The sequence below is a fragment of the Microcaecilia unicolor genome, chromosome 6 (assembly GCF_901765095.1).
Source record: "Microcaecilia unicolor chromosome 6, aMicUni1.1, whole genome shotgun sequence".
Classification (NCBI taxonomy): domain Eukaryota; kingdom Metazoa; phylum Chordata; class Amphibia; order Gymnophiona; family Siphonopidae; genus Microcaecilia; species Microcaecilia unicolor.
Window position 1 is genome coordinate 67,501,256 of NC_044036.1, and position 20,279 is coordinate 67,521,534.

Below are 20,279 nucleotides of genomic sequence, written 5' to 3' on the forward strand. Positions count from 1 at the left end.
TTGCTTAGTTCACCATCTACGCAAGAATCCTAAAAGTCTCTATGTGGGTAACAACCATTGTTTCTTAGGTGGCACTTGATTCTGTCTAAGAGACAGAGTTTCTCTCATTCTAAAATATGGAAAAAGGACTGGTGCATGGAATTGTAATCTCTCTCAGACAGACTTAATTGGATATTTCTTAAGATACTTCTTAAGATACAATAAGAAGGGGAAGGAAAATATCATCAAAGATGGAACTGAGAGTTTGCTCCGGAATCTAGAGGGTTTAAACCTTCAACAGAAGAAAAAGAGAGAAAAGGGTCTGCTTGGTTGGAAAGATCTAAAGAAGTTATGAACCCTGACAGAAAGGAGGTGGATAAAAGTGGTTTATATTAAAGCAACACCAGAAGAATCCAAACAAGGAAAGTGTAAAGAGCTGGTGTTTCGATTAAAAGAAGCAAGTATGTACAGTGAAGAGTTATTCACTTGTAAGAGTAAGCTGGTAGAAGCCATAGTAAAAGAAGGAAAGGTAAATGAGTCAGCAGCAGAAATGTTGGAAGATAAAGTTTTGAAGGAGAAACAGTGGCAGAGTATGAAAGTGAACAGGTTTTGTTGCCTGATTCTGATTTTCCCCAAACTGTTACTGGAAGAAATGAAAGAAAAGCTTTTGTTTGAGATGGGAACAGGAAAGAGACATTCTTCAGTTGAAGACTCTCCTGGTACAATTCCATCACAGGAGGAAGATCTTGTTGAAAGACCCAGGGATGATTCTCCTTGTTAGGTGGAAAATCAACAGATGGAGGGAAAGATCAGAAGACCCTATAATAGAAAAGTCTGTTGCGAGTGTTCTACTAACTGTCAGAAGAAAAGAGATTACCTCTAGTAATGAGTTACAGGAAAACATCGATGTTAGAGAGGAAAGAAAGGAAGAAATGGTTATAGAAGGGTCAGCAAAAGGTGAAAATGTGGAAACAAATACAGAAGAAAACAACTTTATGAAAGTGGAAAACCCAGAACAACCTGCAGAGAATAAGGAAAAGGAAAAAGAAAACAAAACAGTTTACAGTTAAAAAAAAAATACAGATTAGAAAGACTTTCTGTTGCTGGATAAGAAGAAATGGAATACTATAGGTGTGAACAGTGGATTAAAATAAAGGAAACTTTGGCGAAGATGGTTACCACAATAAAAAATGTAGCAAAGCAGAAGATAGATTTAAAACAGTACAGAAACATTAACTGAAACAGTTCAATGATTGTGCAGCTAGAAGTTCCAGCAACTTCAAAAATGAAGTTCTCTCTGCTTAATAGAAAACACAGAAAGGGAGTTTTAGTTGCTTACAACTTCTCAAGCACCTGGTGGTGGTTTTTTTTTTTGCTTGAGTATAATTCGCAATCTTGAAATCTTATTGAAGAACAAACTAACCCCCCCCCCCCCCCCCCCCGCTTTACTAAGCCGTGCGGGAATGCCAACACAGCCCATAGCCCATTCAAACTGAGTAAACAGGGGAGTAAGGTTGTATGTTTTCTCCAAGTAACTGCTAAGAAAACAAATTTGAGAATGCACAAGACATACTTCTATACCCGGAGGAGTCAAGTTTTACAAAGAAGTGATGAGCCCTAGGAATTTGACTATAAAAAAAGAAAGAAAAAGAAACTATTGCAAAGATGAAATGGACTTCATAGAGCATATGTTTCTCGGGAATAGAGTCTTTTAGCATGTAAAGGAAAAATGTGGAAGATGTTTCCAGGAAAAGTGGAACATTGTGAAAGCAGATGTTAGAAGATAGAAAGGAAACTCTTCTGAGATTGAGAGCTCTGATCTCGTGGCGGGGGTGAGTGGTGGGGTGGATCAAGTGCTGCATATCAAGTGACAGAGAGGCTGTTATGAGAGTTCTGTGGGTAATACATGTGGAAAACAAATATATGAATTTGAAATTTCAAAATACTCAAATGCGAATTTGATGTTTGGATGTGTAAAATGTGAAGGGTTTTGGTTAATGCTAAGGATTGCAAAGAATATAGTCTGTGAAATTATGTAGAGATGATGCATAAGTGTGGTTTGTTGGTGGTGGATGTACCTAAACTCTAACGTGTACAGATTATAAAAGAGATAGGACAAACCTATGGTTATTGTTAGAGAAATATAGAGAAAAGTGCCTGGGTTAAGACAGCCTTGATGAGACGAGAAGATGTGTAATATGAATATGAGAGTGATGAAGATATGTAATAGAAACAGAGTTACAGTGGTGGAAATAAGTATTTGATCCCTTGCTGATTTTGTAAGTTTGCCCACTGACAAAGACATGAGCAGCCCATAATTGAAGGGTAGGTTATTGGTAACAGTGAGAGATAGCACATCACAAATTAAATCCGGAAAATCACATTGTGGAAAGTATATGAATTTATTTGCATTCTGCAGAGGGAAATAAGTATTTAATCCCTCTGGCAAACAAGACCTAATACTTGGTGGCAAAACCCTTGTTGGCAAGCACAGCGGTCAGACGTCTTCTGTAGTTGATGATGAGGTTTGCACACATGTCAGGAGGAATTTTGGTCCACTCCTCTTTGCAGATCATCTCTAAATCATTAAGAGTTCTGGGCTGTCGCTTGGCAACTCGCAGCTTCAGCTCCCTCCATAAGTTTTCAATGGGATTAAGGTCTGGTGACTGGCTAGGCCACTCCATGACCCTAATGTGCTTCTTCCTGAGCCACTCCTTTGTTGCCTTGGCTGTATGTTTTGGGTCATTGTCGTGCTGGAAGACCCAGCCACGACCCATTTTTAAGGCCCTGGCGGAGGGAAGGAGGTTGTCACTCAGAATTGTACGGTACATGGCCCCATCCATTCTCCCATTGATGCGGTGAAGTAGTCCTGTGCCCTTAGCAGAGAAACACCCCCAAAACATAACATTTCCACCTCCATGCTTGACAGTGGGGACGGTGTTCTTTGGGTCATAGGCAGCATTTCTCTTCCTCCAAACACGGCGAGTTGAGTTCATGCCAAAGAGCTCAATTTTTGTCTCATCTGACCACAGCACCTTCTCCCAATCACTCTCGGCATCATCCAGGTGTTCACTGGCAAACTTCAGACGGGCCGTCACATGTGCCTTCCGGAGCAGGGGGACCTTGCGGGCACTGCAGGATTGCAATCCGTTATGTCGTAGTGTGTTACCAATGGTTTTCGTGGTGACAGTGGTCCCAGCTGCCTTGAGATCATTGACAAGTTCCCCCCTTGTAGTTGTAGGCTGATTTCTAACCTTCCTCATGATCAAGGATACCCCACGAGGTGAGATTTTGCGTGGAGCCCCAGATCTTTGTCGATTGACAGTCATTTTGTACTTCTTCCATTTTCTTACTATGGCACCAACAGTTGTCTCCTTCTCGCCCAGCGTCTTACTGATGGTTTTGTAGCCCATTCCAGCCTTGTGCAGGTGTATGATCTTGTCCCTGACATCCTTAGACAGCTCCTTGCTCTTGGCCATTTTGTAGAGGTTAGAGTCTGACTGATTCACTGAGTCTGTGGACAGGTGTCTTTCATACAGGTGACCATTGCCGACAGCTGTCTGTCATGCAGGTAACGAGTTGATTTGGAGCATCTACCTGGTCTGTAGGGGCCAGATCTCTTACTGGTTGGTGGGGGATCAAATACTTATTTCCCTCTGCAGAATGCAAATAAATTCATATACTTTCCACAATGTGATTTTCCGGATTAAATTTGTGATGTGCTATCTCTCACTGTTACCAATAACCTACCCTTCAATTATGGGCTGCTCATGTCTTTGTCAGTGGGCAAACTTACAAAATCAGCAAGGGATCAAATACTTATTTCCACCACTGTAAAGATTTGTGTTAAAATTTGTAATAAGAAATGGAACAAAAGTGGAATGTGATATGTGAGTGAAATAGAATTTAGTATTAAGAGGTGTTGTGAATGTGGTTACATATTGATGGAGTGTGGATGTAGAGGAGTTTGAGAGTGAAATATCAGGAATGGCATTTTAGTCCACTGGGAAAATGTAACCAGTAATATTTTTAAAGAATGGAGGAACAGGAGTTTAAAAAAAAATGTTTGAAGGGGTGCCAGAGTAAAAAAAAAAATAAAAAGATAATAATAATAATTTAGATAGGCTTACCTGAGGCCTGATATATAGGAGGAATTGTGCCCTGAAATCTGTGGGAAGTCCAGGTTGGAAGGAAGCTGGAAGAAGAGCTGCCAAGGGATCTGAGTGCTGCAATATGTCTGGGGTGCGCCGAAGCTGCTGGAGCAGCCACAAGTTCTGGGTGTTCAGGAGCTGAGCATGTTGTTTTTAGAGGCTGAGACAGGTGGCAGGAAAATTTGGGGCTGTACTTTGGGCTGTATGGGTTACTTCCATGCATACGTGGAGATGATTGGGAGGCTGTGGCTGACACGACTTTGGAGCTGGGAAACAGGAGCTGTGCATGAGTGAAAGGAGGCTCGAGAAGGGTGGCAATAGTGGGAGAGAGGCCTGGGAAGCCCTCTCCTGAAGATTTTAAGATAGGCCTCGAACCCAGACATGTGCGGAAGAGGGAAAGATGCCATGGGCATGCATCTGGGGTTCTGGCTGTGCCAGAGGACCAGCTTACATTTAGTAGAGCCGCGTGGAGGATGTGCGGTTTGATATGACAGTTCCAGGACAGGAAAAAAGAGGAAAAGGAACAAGGTATGCAGCTGGGGTTTTGTTTGTGTGTGTGGAATGTGGACTTAGAGTTTGCTGTGGAGAGTTGGGGCAGGCAGCATATTGGCAGCGAGGGGAGTGCATGAGCTACCTCATGCCTGTCACAAGCCAGTTGCAGCAGTGGAATTTCAAAGTTCTAAACTGCCAGTTTATTTATTTATGGCATTTATATCCCGCTCTTTCCCGCTCAATAGCAGGTTCAGTGCGGCTTACAAAGTATGGTTACATATTATCACAGAGATAATACATAGAGGGGCATAATCGAATGCGAATGCCTATCTCCATGGGCGTCTATGTCCGAAAACGGGTACGTGAAGAGGCGGGACAGACCGTATTTTTGAAAAAATGGACATTTTTCAGCTGGGCGTTTGTTTTTTTTTAGCGATAATGGAAACTAAAAACGCCCAGCTCAAAAACGTCCTAATCCGAGCCATTTGGTCATGGGAGGGGCCAGGATTGGTAGTACACTGGCCCCCCTGACATGCCAGGACACCAACTGGGCACCCTAGAGGTCAGTGCGGTGGACTTCAGACAACGCTCCCACATGCATAGCTCCCTTACCACGGGTGCTGAGCACCCAACCCCCCTCCCCCAAAACCCACAACCCACAAATGTACAACATTACCATAGCTCTTACGGGTGAAGGGGGCACCTACATGTGGGTACAGTGGGTTTTGGAGACCTCCCATTTACCAGCACAAGTGTTACAGGTAGGGGGGGATGGGCCTGGGTCCACCTGGCTGAAGTGCACTGCGGTACCCACTAAAAGTGCTCCAGGGACCTGCATACACACAGGCCCCTAGGACTTGTTGCTGCTATATAACATTGACACTCCAGTTGACACCTGAAGACTAATCTCTCCGAAAACGTCCTTTATTGGAATAAACACACTTACTCACAGTTAACTGCAGATCAGAGGTTGTGCACCACTGGCAACAAGTCTCCCTGGTACTGAGATTAGCAGTAGGTCAGAGCTGGCAGAATGCTGTACAATGCCCTCTTTCAGCCACATTCAAGGTAAGAACTAAGTTCTCTAACGTGGCTAACATATGAAAGGGATCTAAAACTGGCTTACAAAAATGGCCACTACCTCATGGACTACCGGAAACAAAACAGGGCACACTCTGACCCAGCAGAGGGAAAAGCAATGGAGTAGAGCCTACCAACTACCAACATCGTGAGCATGTGGCACAAGCTAGTGGAATCACGGAGCCCAATACCCTACACCCACCACAATGCATTGCTGATGTGACTCTGCAGTGCCCTTAACAGAAAAAGTGTCACACTCACCCGAGAGCCACATCAGAACCAGGGAAAGGCTGTCACAGGATAGAACACATTCTGCTGTCATGGAGGTGGGTATGGCATTTGAGGCTGGCATACAGGCTGGAAAAAAAGTTTGTAAAGTGGGTTTTTTTTGGTGGGAGGGGGTTAGTGACCACTGGGGGAGTCCGGGGAGGTCATCCCCGATTCCCTCCAGTGATCATCTGGTCAGTTGGGGCACTTTGTTGGGACTTGTTCGTGAAAAAAAAAGAGTCCAAAAAAAGTGACCCAAAATCATGGTAAAAATGCCTTTTTTTTCGATTATCAGCTAAAGACGCCCATCTCTCCTCGGCCGATAACCACACCCCAGTTCCGCCTTCACCACGCCTCCGACATGCCCCCGTCAACTTTACCCGTTTCTGCGACGGATTGCAGTTGGAAACGCCCAAAATCGGCTTTCGATTATACCGATTTGGGTGCCCACGGGAGAAAGACGCCCGTCTCCCAATTTGGGTTGCAATACAGGCGTTTTTCTCTTTCGATTATAAGCAAGATTGTATCATAGAGATAATATGAAGTATGGTACAAAGTATCATGGAGATAACACAGTTAAAAAGAGTAGACAATAGTATGAGATATGGGGAAAGGAATTGGATTGTGGGTATAGGTTGTGGTGTGGGTTAAGTACGAGACTTTGTAGGGTCGTTTGGGTAGGCTTGTTTGAATAGGTAGGTCTTCAGCAGCTTTCGGAAGGATAAGTATTCCCTGTTTTTTTTTTTTTTTGATATGTCGAGGTAAGGCGTTCCAGAGTTGGCGGCCTATGACAGAGAAGTTGGATGCGTAATAGGTTTTGTATTTGAGGCCTTTACAGTTGGGAAGATGAAGATTGAGATATGTTCAAGAAGAGATGGATCGGTTCCTGGCTGGAAGATCGATTAGGTTGGACATGTAGCTTGGAGATTCGTCATTGAGAATCTTGTGGATCACAGTGTGGGCTTTGAAGTTTATTCGTTCCTTGATAGGGAGCCAATGTAGCTTTTCTCGAAGTGGTGTTGCGCTTTCAAATCGTGATTTGCCAAAAATAAGTCTAGCTGCTGTGTTTTGGGCAGTTTGGAGTTGTTTCATGATTTTGGCATTGCAGCCAATGAAGATGCTGTTGCAGTAGTCGGCATGGGTAAGTACTGTGCATTGCACTAGGTTGCGGAAAGTTTTCTGTGGAAGGAATGGTTTCACTCTTTTAGACACTTAGGAGGGAGAGCTTCGTGAAAATGGATGACTATGGCAGTAGTTCCTGTCTGAGTGTCTCAAAATTTATGAAAATTCATGATTTTGGTTTAAAAATCATTGAGATAAGAGCTATTTATACTCTTAAATGAGGAAACCATAGGTAAGAAAGTGAGTGTGGTGTGTAAGAAAGGAGTGCTTGATAATTGCAAATACAGTGTTAGAGGAGCTCTTGTGTGAACATTCCTCAGGGATGGTAGAAGTTAATGTTTGAAATACTTAGAAAACACTTTGAGAAGATTTGACTGACAGTCTGGCACTACAGCTTTAAAGTTGATTGAAGCAGGCAATTAAAGCTTGATGAGTGAAAAAGCTTATGCTGAATCTGAGATAAGAACTCTAATTGGGAAGCCCTTATTGAGTTCCTAGATGAGCCAGAATTTTGCCTTACAGTATTTCAGCAGTCAGCTGCTAGTACATTTAATGCCCCTTTGAGTACAATTGAAGGGTTGTCAGATTCTGTGACCCTCTGAACAAATTAGACCTTTTAATGAAGGTAGGAATCTACACAGTCAGTGTTCTTTAATTGGCCTAAGCTGTCTGTTTAAAAAATAGTGTAAGTGGAACTTGAATGAGAGAGGGCGTGAGAGAAAGCACATAAAGAAAAAATACAAACTAGGTTGGAAAACAGGTAGGGAAGATTTGATTTTTCCTGACAAAAGTTTTCTCTGAAAACAGTGACATGAAAAGTTTGTAGTCCAATTTGCACAGGCACATAAAGAATTGCACACATCAGAGATACAGAGTTAAAATTAGGAAAGTAGGTGCGCTACAGTTATGCAATCAATTCTTGGAGGTACCTGGTCCCACAAATTGGAAGAAGATCATTGACACCCAAAGTACAAGAAAGCACTTGGAAGAGGAGTAAAGCTAGGTGACTGAGGTATTAAAATATGCACACTGAAACGTAGAAATATAGGGACAAACAGTAAAGGGGAGAGGGAAACTTAACATCAGAAATAGAAAGAGAAAACAAATACTTAACCTGTTATTGTATCCTGCAGATAGCAACTGGGTCACTGTAGAACCTGAAAGACAAAAAAGGGGAAACCAATTAAAAGAACCTAGTTCTAAACTATGCAAGGTTAAATAACAAATTTTAAGTAAAAGGTTTAAATAGTCTGTCAGAATACTTATCAGAGAATGTGCCTGTGATTTCTGAAGGCAATGTTGTGCAAACTTGAAGTACTGTAATTAAAACATGGACCTTTAATTCCTGTCTAGTTTTGTGAGAAAGCTTGCTAAAGAATTTCAACCTTTAATTATCAATAACACAATGAATATAATTTAATGTTAAATTCCCTGGTTTGGTGCAAGTTATTGTGGGGAACCTATAGCAACATCTGGCTATATATACAGTGCCTGCAGAGTCGCTTATTCTATATAGGGACGGATGGGCATCTGGCTTCCTGTCATGCTCATTGAGGATGCAAGTGGCATCTATTCTTTGTGCTCCATTCCCTTTGCCATGTCTCCCTTTCAGGCATTTGGACATTTATTTATTCCTGATGCAGGCTATTAGACTAAGTTTTATCAGAATTTCTTGTACTTAGGTCATATCTGTAGTTTTCGGGCTTTCAGCCTCTTTTGGGGTCCTGTAGAGGTGCTATTACTATGTCTTTCCACCCTTTCTTTGATTCTCCTTCAATGAGAATCTCCTGCAGCATTGTCTTCTCTACTTTCTGAATTTCTACTAAATCACAGTGAACTGGAGAGCAAAGGAATCCTGTCTTTCAACGTGCTCATTGTTTTAGTGCTGCTTAGGTTCCTTGGCCTTTCCCAACTTAAGATACCCCCTTCAATTTCATAGGAGGATTCTCTTCCGTATTTCCAGTCCTATTTGTGTTTCACGGCACCTGGCAATACTTTTCTGCTAGTGGCCACCGACAGGTTTCATTGTCTATAGTTAATTCTTCCCATCTGGGCAACTTTGATCCTGCCTTTCTTTCTTCCTTCTGTGTTTTTGGTATTTCAGTCGAGGCTCATGTCCTGCAGCTGCAGATTATTATTGCTTGGATGATTGCTCCTAATTCATGCATGATTTCCAGCTTGTCTATCTGGCTTTTTGTTTCAGCCTTTCTTCCTCAGGAGTTAATACTTCCTTTTAGAGATATAGAGGGGCATTTTTGAAAGAAACATCCAACTTGCGATTTGGACGTCTTTGCAAAACGTCGAAATCCAGGAGCGGGGAAACCCATATTTTCGGGAAAAAAAGATGGACGTCCATCTTTCGTTGCAAAAATACTATCGGAGACATCCAGATCTTTAAATTTGGACATCCTTGGATCTGGACATTTCTGACTTTTGGCAATTTTCAAAACCAAAGATGTCCATGTCAAAAATGTCCAAATGCAAGCCATTTGGACGTGGAAGGAGCCAGCATTTGTAGTGCCCTGGGTCCCCCTGACATGCCAGGACACCAGCTGGGCACCCTAAGGGGCACTGCAGTGGACTTCATAAAATGCTCCCAGGAACTTAGCTCCCTTACCTTGTGTGCTGAGCCCCCCCCCCCCCCCCCCACCCACAACTGTACACCACTACCATAGCCCTTACGGGTGAAGGGGGGGTCACCTATATATGGGTACAGTGGGTTTGTGGTGGGTTTTGGAGAGCTCGCTGTTTCCTCCACAAATGTAACAGGTGGGGGGGGGGGGGGGTATGAGCCTGGGTCCGCCTGTCTGAAGTGCACTGCAGTACCCACTTAAACTGCTCCAGGGACCTGCATGCGCTGTCGTGGACCTGAGTATGACATCTGAGGCTAGCATAGAGTCTGGCACAAAATATTTTTAAAGATGTTTTTTGAGGGTGGGAGGGAGTCAGTGACCACTGGGGGCGTAACGAGAGGTCATCCCCGATTCCCTCCAGTGGTCATCTGGTCATTTCGGACACCTTTTTGTGCCTTATTCGTTAAAAAAAAAACATGTCAGGGACGTCCTTGGTTTTTTTTTTCAATTATGGGTCAAAGACGTCCAAGTGTTAGGCACGCCCAAGTCCCGCCTCCGATACACCCACTTAAAATTTCAATGTCCTTGCGACGGACTGCGTTTGGAGACATCCAAAATCGGGTTTCGATTATACCGATTTGGATGTCTCTGTGAGAAGGATGTCCATCTTTTGTTTTATGTCGAGAGATGGACGTCCTTCTCTTCCGAAAATGAGCCCGAAAGGCTCTGAAGCCGCCTCAGGTCAACTTTGGGCTTTGACATGTAAGCTGCTGTATCACCGCTTTCATTCTTTGTACTCCCACTGTTTGGTCTTATCTTCTATTCCCACCCTATTAAAGACTGTTTTGCTACATCCCACTTATCTGGACTGGTCTGGTATGGATGATCAGGAAGGAAAAATTATGTCGTACCTGATAATTTTCTTTCTTTAGTCCTACCAGACCAGTCCAGAAACCCTCCTTTATAGTAATTGATTTATTTTTGTTGTTTCCTTTTAGTCCATTCTGTGGATGTCATTTCTCCTCGTGGATCTTTACACCATGTATTATGTGTCATGCATCTTCTGTCTGAAAGTACTGCATGTCAGTAGAGTCTGTGCTTATTTGGTTGGTAGATGTATTGGCTGAGTGTGGCATTTTGACTTAACTATTCATTATTAATTGACAATATGGACTTGAGCACCATTGCTTGGCTATTCGTAATACTGAGCATTCTGTGGCTGCACGTGGAACTACTTTTTTTCCTCTGTCTCCATCCGCTGGTTGATGGATACAACACCCACTTGTCTGGACTAGTGTGGTAGGACTAAAGGAAAGAAAGCTATCAGGTAAGACATAATTTTTCCTTACTGGCTAATAATAGAACATGTACTTTTTAAAAATATATGAATGACACATTTTAACAACAGAATATGCACAACTTCTATTTGTTTGTGGTTTTATAATGATTTGTGTCGTCATCGTCCTGCTCAGCTGAGCCTTTTAGTCAAAAAGATTTCGTTGGCTTGTTTTAACAGGATCGAAAGTTACTGGGCACTGCTCAACAAATGCTTCAAGACAGCAAGACAAAAATAGAAGTCATAAGGATGCAGATTCTTCAAGCAGTCCAGACTAATGAATTGGCATTTGATAATGGTGATAAAGCACATCAAAAATATATTACTTTACTAATATCCAAATAGGGATGCACCAACTTGAACTGCAGAAACAATCGATTTGTGACTCAGAGTATGACAAATCAGATATGTAGGCACACGAGGTTGTGGATATGCATGGTTGGCATATTTTTGAACCCCAGAAAGGTTTACAACTTTTTCAGTGCTGCTTATAAAAACAGGGATGATTTTACAGCATATTTTAATTTCTGTTTCACAGATCCTCCTGTATTCTAAGGTAAAATTAGCATTTTAATAGGCGCAGTGGAGATTAATTTCTTACCTTTAGATTTTGCAGAAAGTAAAAGGAAGGCTTCCCATAACAGCTATAATAAAAATATATATATATTTTTTGCTCCAGTTTAAGCTTCTATTGAGTAGAAGCTTGAGGTGACATGGAGAATAATGAAAGATGAAAATTAATTAGGATCCAGGTTGCCAAAATTCCTGACATCCACCCCCCCCCCCCCCCAACCTTTTCAGTTCAGTCCCTAGTGGTGCCATGCTGGAAGAATGAGACATTTGCAGAGTCCAAACGATTCCCCACAGTAGGGAGTGAAATAATTTTTCTTCAGGAAATATGCGTTTCTCCTTAAGGATGCATAATACTCTGCACAATGGAGATTGTTTCAGTAGGGTCAGTTCTCTGATAATGAAATGCTGTTTTAAAATAGAAATCTGCATATTTTGTTAATCTTCTAGGTGATCATAATATGAAATGCTGTTAGAGATGTATAAAATGTAACATATGCATATATTTTCTTCAGCAAAACCTGTAATAAGTCCTCTTGAACTTCGAATGGAAGAATTGCGGCATCATTTCAGGATAGAGTATGCAGTAGCAGAAGGAGCAAAGAATGTGATGAAACTTCTTGGGTCTGGTAAAGTTACTGACAGAAAAGCACTTTCAGAAGTAAGTTCTTAAATATTTTGGCAAAATTTCAAATTTAAGTGCAGTATGAGAGAACTAATGTAAGGTTGTCAAATATAAACACAAGTTTTCATTTATGTTTTTCTAGGCTCAAGCAAGGTTTAATGAATCAAGCCAGAAGCTGGACCTTTTAAAATACTCATTAGAACAGAGATTAAATGAACTTCCTAAAAACCATCCTAAAAGCAGTATTATTATAGAGGAGCTTTCTCTGGTCTCATCACCACCATTAAGCCCCCGTCAAAGTATGATTTCTACTCAGAATCAGTATAGTACATTATCGAAACCAGCAGCATTAACAGGTACCTGTTTCCTCCATTATAATTATTATTTTGCATGTATGTGTTCTTTATTTTTGGCACTCATTTGCAGGCTAAAGGGAATCCTGATCCCATTAGATCTCACAAGCTTATCAGGTTTGAACCTTTCTACTATTTGTGTAGTGAACACTTGCTTTGAACATATGTAGAAGGTGTTATTCATAGATCAACATGTATGCACTCTTCCTTTTGAGGCTACCAGGATTTCTGTGTTCTGTACACTAACCTTCAGTCCCTTTATGTGATGATGATGATACTATAGTTGCCTCCATAGTTCATGATGTTTGTTTTTTTCAACACTGGTCACGATTGGCTATGCTCTGGACTTGAAGGATGCATATGCCCACATCCAGATACTTCCCAGTCACTGGAAGTACCTCAGATTCCTAGTAGGGAAGCACCACTACCAGTACCACGTCCTGCCATTTGGCCTCTCGTCCGCACACAGGGTATTTACAAAATGTCTTGAAGTAGTTGCAGCATTTCTACACAGACTGGGAGTGCATGTATTTCCCTACCTGGATGGTTGACTTGGTCAAGAGCACATCGCAGGAGGGTGCTTGGGCATGAATGCAGAGAACTATCTGGATGTTGGAGCTGCTGGGATTCGTAATCAACTACCCAAAATCCCATCTCCAACCCGTTCAGCAATTGGAGTACATAGGAGCCCTGCCAGAGAGAGTTCTCGCTCAAACTTTTCTCCCTCAAGATCGAGTGACTGCTTTTATGGTGATTGCCAACCAGGTTTGCAGTAGCCAGCAAGTAACAGCTTGGCAATTGTTGAGATTATTAGGCAGTATGGCCTTCACCATATATTTTACAGCCTTGGCACATCTCCATTTCAGGAGAGCCCAGTGGTATCAGGCCACGGGGAACCTAGCGGATGTCATCGAGGTCACACCATAGCTCAAGTACTCTCTTCACCGGTGACAAGTTCAGTCCAATTTGACCCTGAGACTACCATTCCAAATTCCGCCTCCCCAGAAGATGCTGACTACAGATGCATCCAACATAGGATGGGGAGCTTATGTAGATGGGCTTCACACTCAAGGGACTTGGTCCTCCCAGGAGGAGACTTTTTATATCAGTCTCCTGGAATTGCAGAATTTGGAATTCTCTAAACGCTTTTAGAGATTGGCTGATAACCAAATTATCCTAATTCAAACGGACAATCAGATTGTAATGTACTGTGTCACATACCTGGCAGGAAAAGCAGGATTATGCGGTCGCCTGAGTGGCCTCTCAATATGGGCGTAGCCCACAAGATCTTCTGAGTGTGGGACACTCAGATGCCACTCATCTCAACAACAAAGTCCATCAATAGTGCTCCAGACTCAGATCACACGACAGGCCAGCATCAGATGCATTCCTCCTCTATTGGCTGCCTCAGTAGCCCACTTCTGATCAGCCTCCATTGATGAGATATGCAAGTCTGCAACGTGGTCTTCGGTCCACACAGTCGCATCTCATTGCTGCCTTGAGCAATACGCCTGACGTGACAGTCAGTTTGACCAGATAGTTCTGCAGAATTTGTTTGGTGTCTGGAATTCAACTCCACTCTCCTAGGCCCTTTTTATTCTGTTCCAAGCTGTACCTCCACATCCAGTTTGTATATAGTTTAAGGTTAATTGGATTTAAGTTAGTCTTGCCATTGCAAAACTCTGTTGTCCTACTGTTATTCTTTTCAGTGAGCTTGGTAGCTAGGGATTCACAAGTGTAAAGATACATCTGTCTTGTTTGTCCTCAGATAAAGTGAAGTTACTTACCTGTAGCAGATGTTCTCTGAGTACAGCAAGACAGGTATCCTTACATCCCTCCCACCTCCCATTGCAGTTAAATTCTTTTAGCTATTTGATGTTATTGAGGGTCCTGCGCTTGCACGTCAAGCAGTGGGACCAGTGCCAAAAGCCTCTTAAAGATATAGGGGCCGCTGTTGAGACAGCCGGTCTCCCTCTCGCAAACCCTTGTGGCCGGTTAAATAGTTATAAATATTGTCTGGATAGTGCGCTGTGCAGCGTCCGCACCAGGCTCCACCAGGCTGATGTCACCCAAAGTATAAAGATACTTCTCCTGCTGTCCTCGGAGAACATCTGCTACAGGTTCGCTTTATCTTTAATGCTCTGATTGCAGAGTATGATATATGTTACTCTTCCTGCTGTAAGAACGTGCTATGAATGTTAAGTCATTTGCCACCAGTATATGGTTGGCAATACAGCTATATGAGTATCGCTGTGTAGTTACAAGTAGAGTATGGAATGGGATTCAAAGCACTTTTATGCTCTCAGTGTGATATAGGACAATTCATTTCCCTTGCATTATATCTAGCTGTTAATCTGTAATTTGGGGAGTAGGGATAGTTAGGAGTGCTTTTCTATATTCTTGACAGGAAACTTAAGAAATAAATCAGTTCCTAGTTGTACTACTGTAGAACACGTTGATAATTATGCCTTGTTCTTTTTTTTTTTTTTTTGATAATTCTACAAAGATCAGAGAGCACTCTGATTAATTGTCAGCTTATAAACCACATCTATATTATACAAGAAAACATGAGGATCCAGTTTCTGTCTTGCTCTAATACCAAAGCAACCAACAAAATTCTGGCCACTACTGCTACTTGTGATTGATTCCATTCTGACACACATACTGGAACATTCACCACCTCCATGTACAGCCTCACCATTCTGAGTGCCAGAAAGACATTGGAATCCCTCTCAGTAAGAAATAGAATCCTAGAAGGGAATTTTATCATATCAGTCAATCTGTGAAACATATCACTGAGAATAGCACAACACTTTAGGAAAATCTAAAGATTATGTTTTCTTGAATTATTTTCCACTGTTTCTATTTTATAACTAAGACTATGAATATCTTTTAACCAGGAAGGTTTATATTGATTGCTTCATTGTAATAGCATGCTGACAACCCTGCACCCAACCAGAATTGGATGAAACTTTCAACTCTTGAGTTTGAAATTGCTTAGCAATAGAAGCACCCAATTGCTTAACTATTCAGTCAAGGAGGCCTCAGTCTGGCCCATCACAGCCCAAACATCCTGCAAGGGGACATAATGATCTGTCTTAGAAAAATATATATTTTTCTCCAAGGATAAGCAGGCTTCAATATTCTCACAAGTGGGTGATGCCGATCTGTGTTGCCCAGTCCAGCATTTTGCCAAAGTGAAAAATAGAGCTTTGTGGAGCGCGAGCTCCTTCCTGCCCGTCGCGCAAATGCGGTCTCCTCATTTCCCATTCCACCAGGAGAAGAAGGGCAAGGATTCTATTCCAGGTACTTCCTTGTGCAGAAGAAAACAGGGGGATGTGTCCCATCCTAGACCTAAGGGCCCTGAACAAGTGTCTAATCCAAGAGAAGTTCAGGATGGTTTCCCTGGGCACCCTTCTCCCAGTAATCCAGAAAAACGATTGGCTGTGCTCTCTGGACTTAAAAGGATGCATATATTCGCATCCCGATACTTCCAGCCCACCGGAAGTATCTTCGATTTTGGCTGGGAACACATCATTTTCAGTATCGCGTGTTGCCTTTTGGCTTTGCGTCGGCTCCCAGGGTCTTCACCAAGTGTCTAGTGGCAGTTGCAGCGTCGCTACGCAGACTGGGACTCCATGTGTTCCTATATCTCAACGACTGGCTGGTGAAGACCACCTCAGAGGACGGTGGTCAGGAGTCCATATGGATAACTATTTGAGTGCTGGAACTATTAGGGTTTGTTTTAAACTATCCCAAGTCCCAACTACACCCTGTCCAGTGATTCGAGTTCATAGGAGCCCTGCCCGACACACAGAGGGTTCGAGCCTTCCTCCTGGAGACAAGAGCGGACAATCTTGTCTTGCTGGTGTCCAAGCAGGTCACAGCTCGGAGGATGTTGCGATTGCTGGGCCACATGGCTTCCACAGTGTACGTTATACATGACATGTCTTCACATGAGATCAGCCAAATGGACCCTGGCTTCTCAGTGGTATCAAGCTGAGGGAAGTCTAGAAGATGTCATCCGAGTGTCCCCAGAGCTTATACTCTTTCTTCGTTGGTGAACAGTTCGATCCAATTTGACTCTGGAACTCCCATTACAAATTCCTTAGCCACAAAATGTTCTGATGAAGGATGCATCTCTCCTGGGCTGGGGAGCTCATTTAGATGAGCTTCACACTCAAGGAACTTGGTCCTCTCAGGAATTGAATCTTCAGATCAATCTCCTGGAGCTTCGAGCAATCTGGAACGCTCTAAAGGCTTTCAGAGAATAGCTGTCTCACCAAATTGTTCTCATTCAAACAGACAACCAAGTTACAATGTATTACAACAACAAGCAGGAGGGTAGCAGTTCATGCCATTTGTGTCAGGGGGCTTCCAGATGTGGCATTGGGCTTGCCAACATAGCACGTTCCTTCGAGCCACTTATCTGACAGGCGCAAACAACACCCAGGCCAACAGGTTGAGCAGAATAATGCAATCGCATGAGTGGTCTCTCAATATGGGCATAGTCCGCAAGATCTTATGAGCGTGGGGCATCCCCTTGGTGGATCTTTTTGCCACTCAACCATATGGTCCCTCAATTCTGTTCCAGCTTCAGGCCCACGGCAGACTAGCGTGAGATGCATTCCTCCTCAATTTGGGTACAGGTCTTCTGCCTTGAGCAGGATACGTGAGGTGACAGTCGGTTTCGGGCAGTCAGTGTTGCAGAATCTGTTTGGGGGCTAGAATCCAGCTACACCCTCATTCAGATTGTATATAGTTTCAGGTTAATCTATGTTATGTCCTTGCCGTTGCGAGGCCCAGTTGACTAGTGTTTGTTGTTTTGGGTGAGCCTGGATGCTAGGGATTCTTCACGTGAGAATATTGAAGTCTGCTTGTCCTCGGAGAAAACGAAGATACTTACCTGTAGCAGGTATTCTCCGGGTACAGCAGGCTTCATATTCTCACAATCCTGCCCATCTCCCCATGGAGTTGTCTCCTTGGTAATTTTTATTTTAATTTTTTTGCTTTACTATTAAACTGAGGAGACCATGTTCACGGGATGGAAAGTGCTCATGCATGCGCAGTGGAGCACGACTCGCTCTCCACAAAGCTCTATTTTTTACTTTGGCAAAATGCTGGACTGGGCAACTCGGATCGGCATCACTCACTTGTGAGAATATGAAGCCTGCTGTCCTCGGAGAATACCCGCTACAGGTAAGTATCTTCACTTTTTGTTTTGTCCAAACCCACACCTGCAGCTGAGGTTTGCTATGCAGTTTCAGTTGAAACAAAAAAACAGTACCCCCTCCCCCAAACCAAAGCAGGCCCCATTCCACTCACCCCCCCCTCACCCCCCCACCAAAAGCGGACCTTGCTTTGCCCCCCTCCTTCGAACAAAAATGGGCCCCACTCCTGTTAAGGGCATTTTACCTGTATATATTGTCATTTACAATTGAAAATACTTTTATAAAGTTACTCCCATATTGTGTAAAAGTAGTTGCTATGTTTTTGTGTGTCTGCATTTTATGCATGAATACCCCATGCAATTCTGTAAGAACTCACTTGTGCATATAAGATGCTATTCTACACGCTCAAGTTCCTTATAAAATTACTCCCTTAATATGCTAGGCTTCTTTGACTGGGCAATACCACTGTGGGCTAAATTAGGCCCCAATACTCAGTGCCATCACCTTTGAGGGTACTGGCACTGAATATCTGGAGTAATGTTCTGGCTTTGGCCACAAGGCAGCTAGCTAAGTCAGATATTCAACCTGCTACCTGATTATCTACTGATTTCCCCCCCCCCCACCCCCCTACACACACACATGAGGTAGTCCTCCCTCCCAGTCCCACCCCCAAAAGATATTGGGGCTCCCATTCTGCCTCCCTCTCACTTGACCCCCTCCATAGAGGATTGAGATCCCCCTCCTTTGCCCTCATGAACAAGTCTTATCCCGTCCACCCCAGCCCCCAGTAGGCCTCCCTGAGCCTACTTGTCAAATCTTTGGTAGTCCAGGGGTTTTCAGTGCAGGAGCAGTCTCTACTTGCTCCTGTGCCTCGTGGCTCCTCCTTCAAAATGGATGCCATGGCATCTAGTGACAGTCTTGTAGTGCTACCTCTAATACTGTGACTAGAGGTCACAGAGGCCATTTTGATGGAACCACAATGGGCAGGAGCCAGTGGGGATTGTTCCTGCCCTGACAATCCCTAGACTGTCATGGATTTGAAAGGTTAGGCCCAAGGAACCCTTCTGGGGGATGGGGTGGGAGGCTGGGATATGACTTGTTTGTGTGGGGTAGGAAGAAGTTATGTGGCACCAGCCAACGTTCAGTGCCAGTCCCTGGATATGTAACTGGACAAAGATAGGACTGCTTTTTATAAGGTCCTATATGCCTGGTTAGCTATGTGGGCACTGGCACCGAATAATTCCAGTACCCACATAACTCTCTGCTCCTTCCCAGCTTCATCCCATACCACCATTCTCCTGCCTGTATTCGACATGGCCAGTTAGTGCCAATATTCAGCAGCACTGCCTAGTAAGTGTTGCTGTATATTGGCAGCCAGCTTGCTGAGTGTGAGTTAAGTGGGCAGGAGCTTCACTTGTCTGCTTAAATTGCTTTGAATATCGAGCCCGTATAATTTAATAATTGATTAGCAAATTGAGGTTTTGTACCATTAATCTAGACAAAACTGTCAAGCACAATAGTTTTGTTAAATGGTCACTTGAAAATAAAATGTTTTTTTTCTATTTTGTAGGTACTCTGGAAGTTAGGCTCATGGGTTGCCAGGATATTTTGGAGACTGTCCCTGGACGATCCAAAGCCACATCAGCTACCCTGCCCTGGAGTCCAAGTGATGTCAGATCGTCATTTATGAGCAGAACTAGTAAAACTAAAAGTGGAAGTAGTCGAAATCTTCTAAAAACAGATGACTATTCCAGTTCAGTAGCTTCATCATATTCCTTTTTTATACAAATAGTCATTGCAAAATTCTAGCATGTCATCTTATACTGCTCTCTCATATCTGTTCTGGTATGCCTCTTCTGCTTCTGAAATAACGTGCAGAACAGGCAGCGCATTTTTTTGGTAGAAGAGGCCCAACATGAAGAGAATTTAAATAAGGCAGTTTTAAATGGCTATGCAATATTGTAAAAATCAGTTAGTGTTTATTTTTTTTTTTTTTTTTTGGGGGGGGGGGGGGGGGAGTTAAGCAACTGCTGTGGCAGTCAGAAAATATCTGGTTATTCAACTCCCATTATCTGGATAATGGTCAGTGCTGAATATCTGGTAAGGTGAGCTTTTACCAAACCTTGATTTACCATGGGAGTCACCTACCTGCAGTATCTCAGTACTGCAGTTTGCTGATTCCCATGATAAAAGAATAATGCTTCTTGCAGGCAGCACTATCGTACCGCCCAGGAGCATCAGGCCACCAAGCTGCAGTCCAGTGCTCTTAGGCAACATGTGGAAGGGGCTGGCACCCTTCACCAATAGCAATGGCCAGAGTACCCCAACCTACCCCTCTTCCCCAGTCTGAAAGCCTCTCTTTGGGTTGCCCCAACCAGAACACCTGTAACCCTTCATACAGAAGTGTCGTCCTTCCCCCCCCCCCCCCCCCCCCCCCGGCCCCACCTACCCTCCCAAAGGTCCCTCCAGCCTATCTTTGTCGAAATCCTTGGTATCTAGTTGTATGGGCCCTGCCCTTACCAGCACCTTCTTCCAAAATTGCACTGGTGTCCCCTAGCAG

The 20,279-nt window shown here is 43.3% G+C and overlaps 1 protein-coding gene across 11 annotated transcripts in view; it reads left to right on the forward strand.

Annotated features, from left to right (window-relative positions):
• Positions 1 to 20,279, forward strand: part of PKN2 (protein kinase N2) — a 218,713-nt gene that overhangs the window by 121,000 nt on the left and 77,434 nt on the right. For 10 of the 11 annotated variants that reach the window (XM_030205380.1, XM_030205389.1, XM_030205381.1 and 7 more), the window contains 4 exons: positions 11,181 to 11,298; positions 12,086 to 12,231; positions 12,338 to 12,551; positions 19,290 to 19,472. In XM_030205380.1, the coding sequence (XP_030061240.1) occupies positions 11,181 to 11,298; positions 12,086 to 12,231; positions 12,338 to 12,551; positions 19,290 to 19,472 (661 nt within the window). The remainder of the gene's footprint in view (positions 1 to 11,180; positions 11,299 to 12,085; positions 12,232 to 12,337; positions 12,552 to 19,289; positions 19,473 to 20,279) is intronic. The other variant, XM_030205390.1, reaches the window with a different exon arrangement.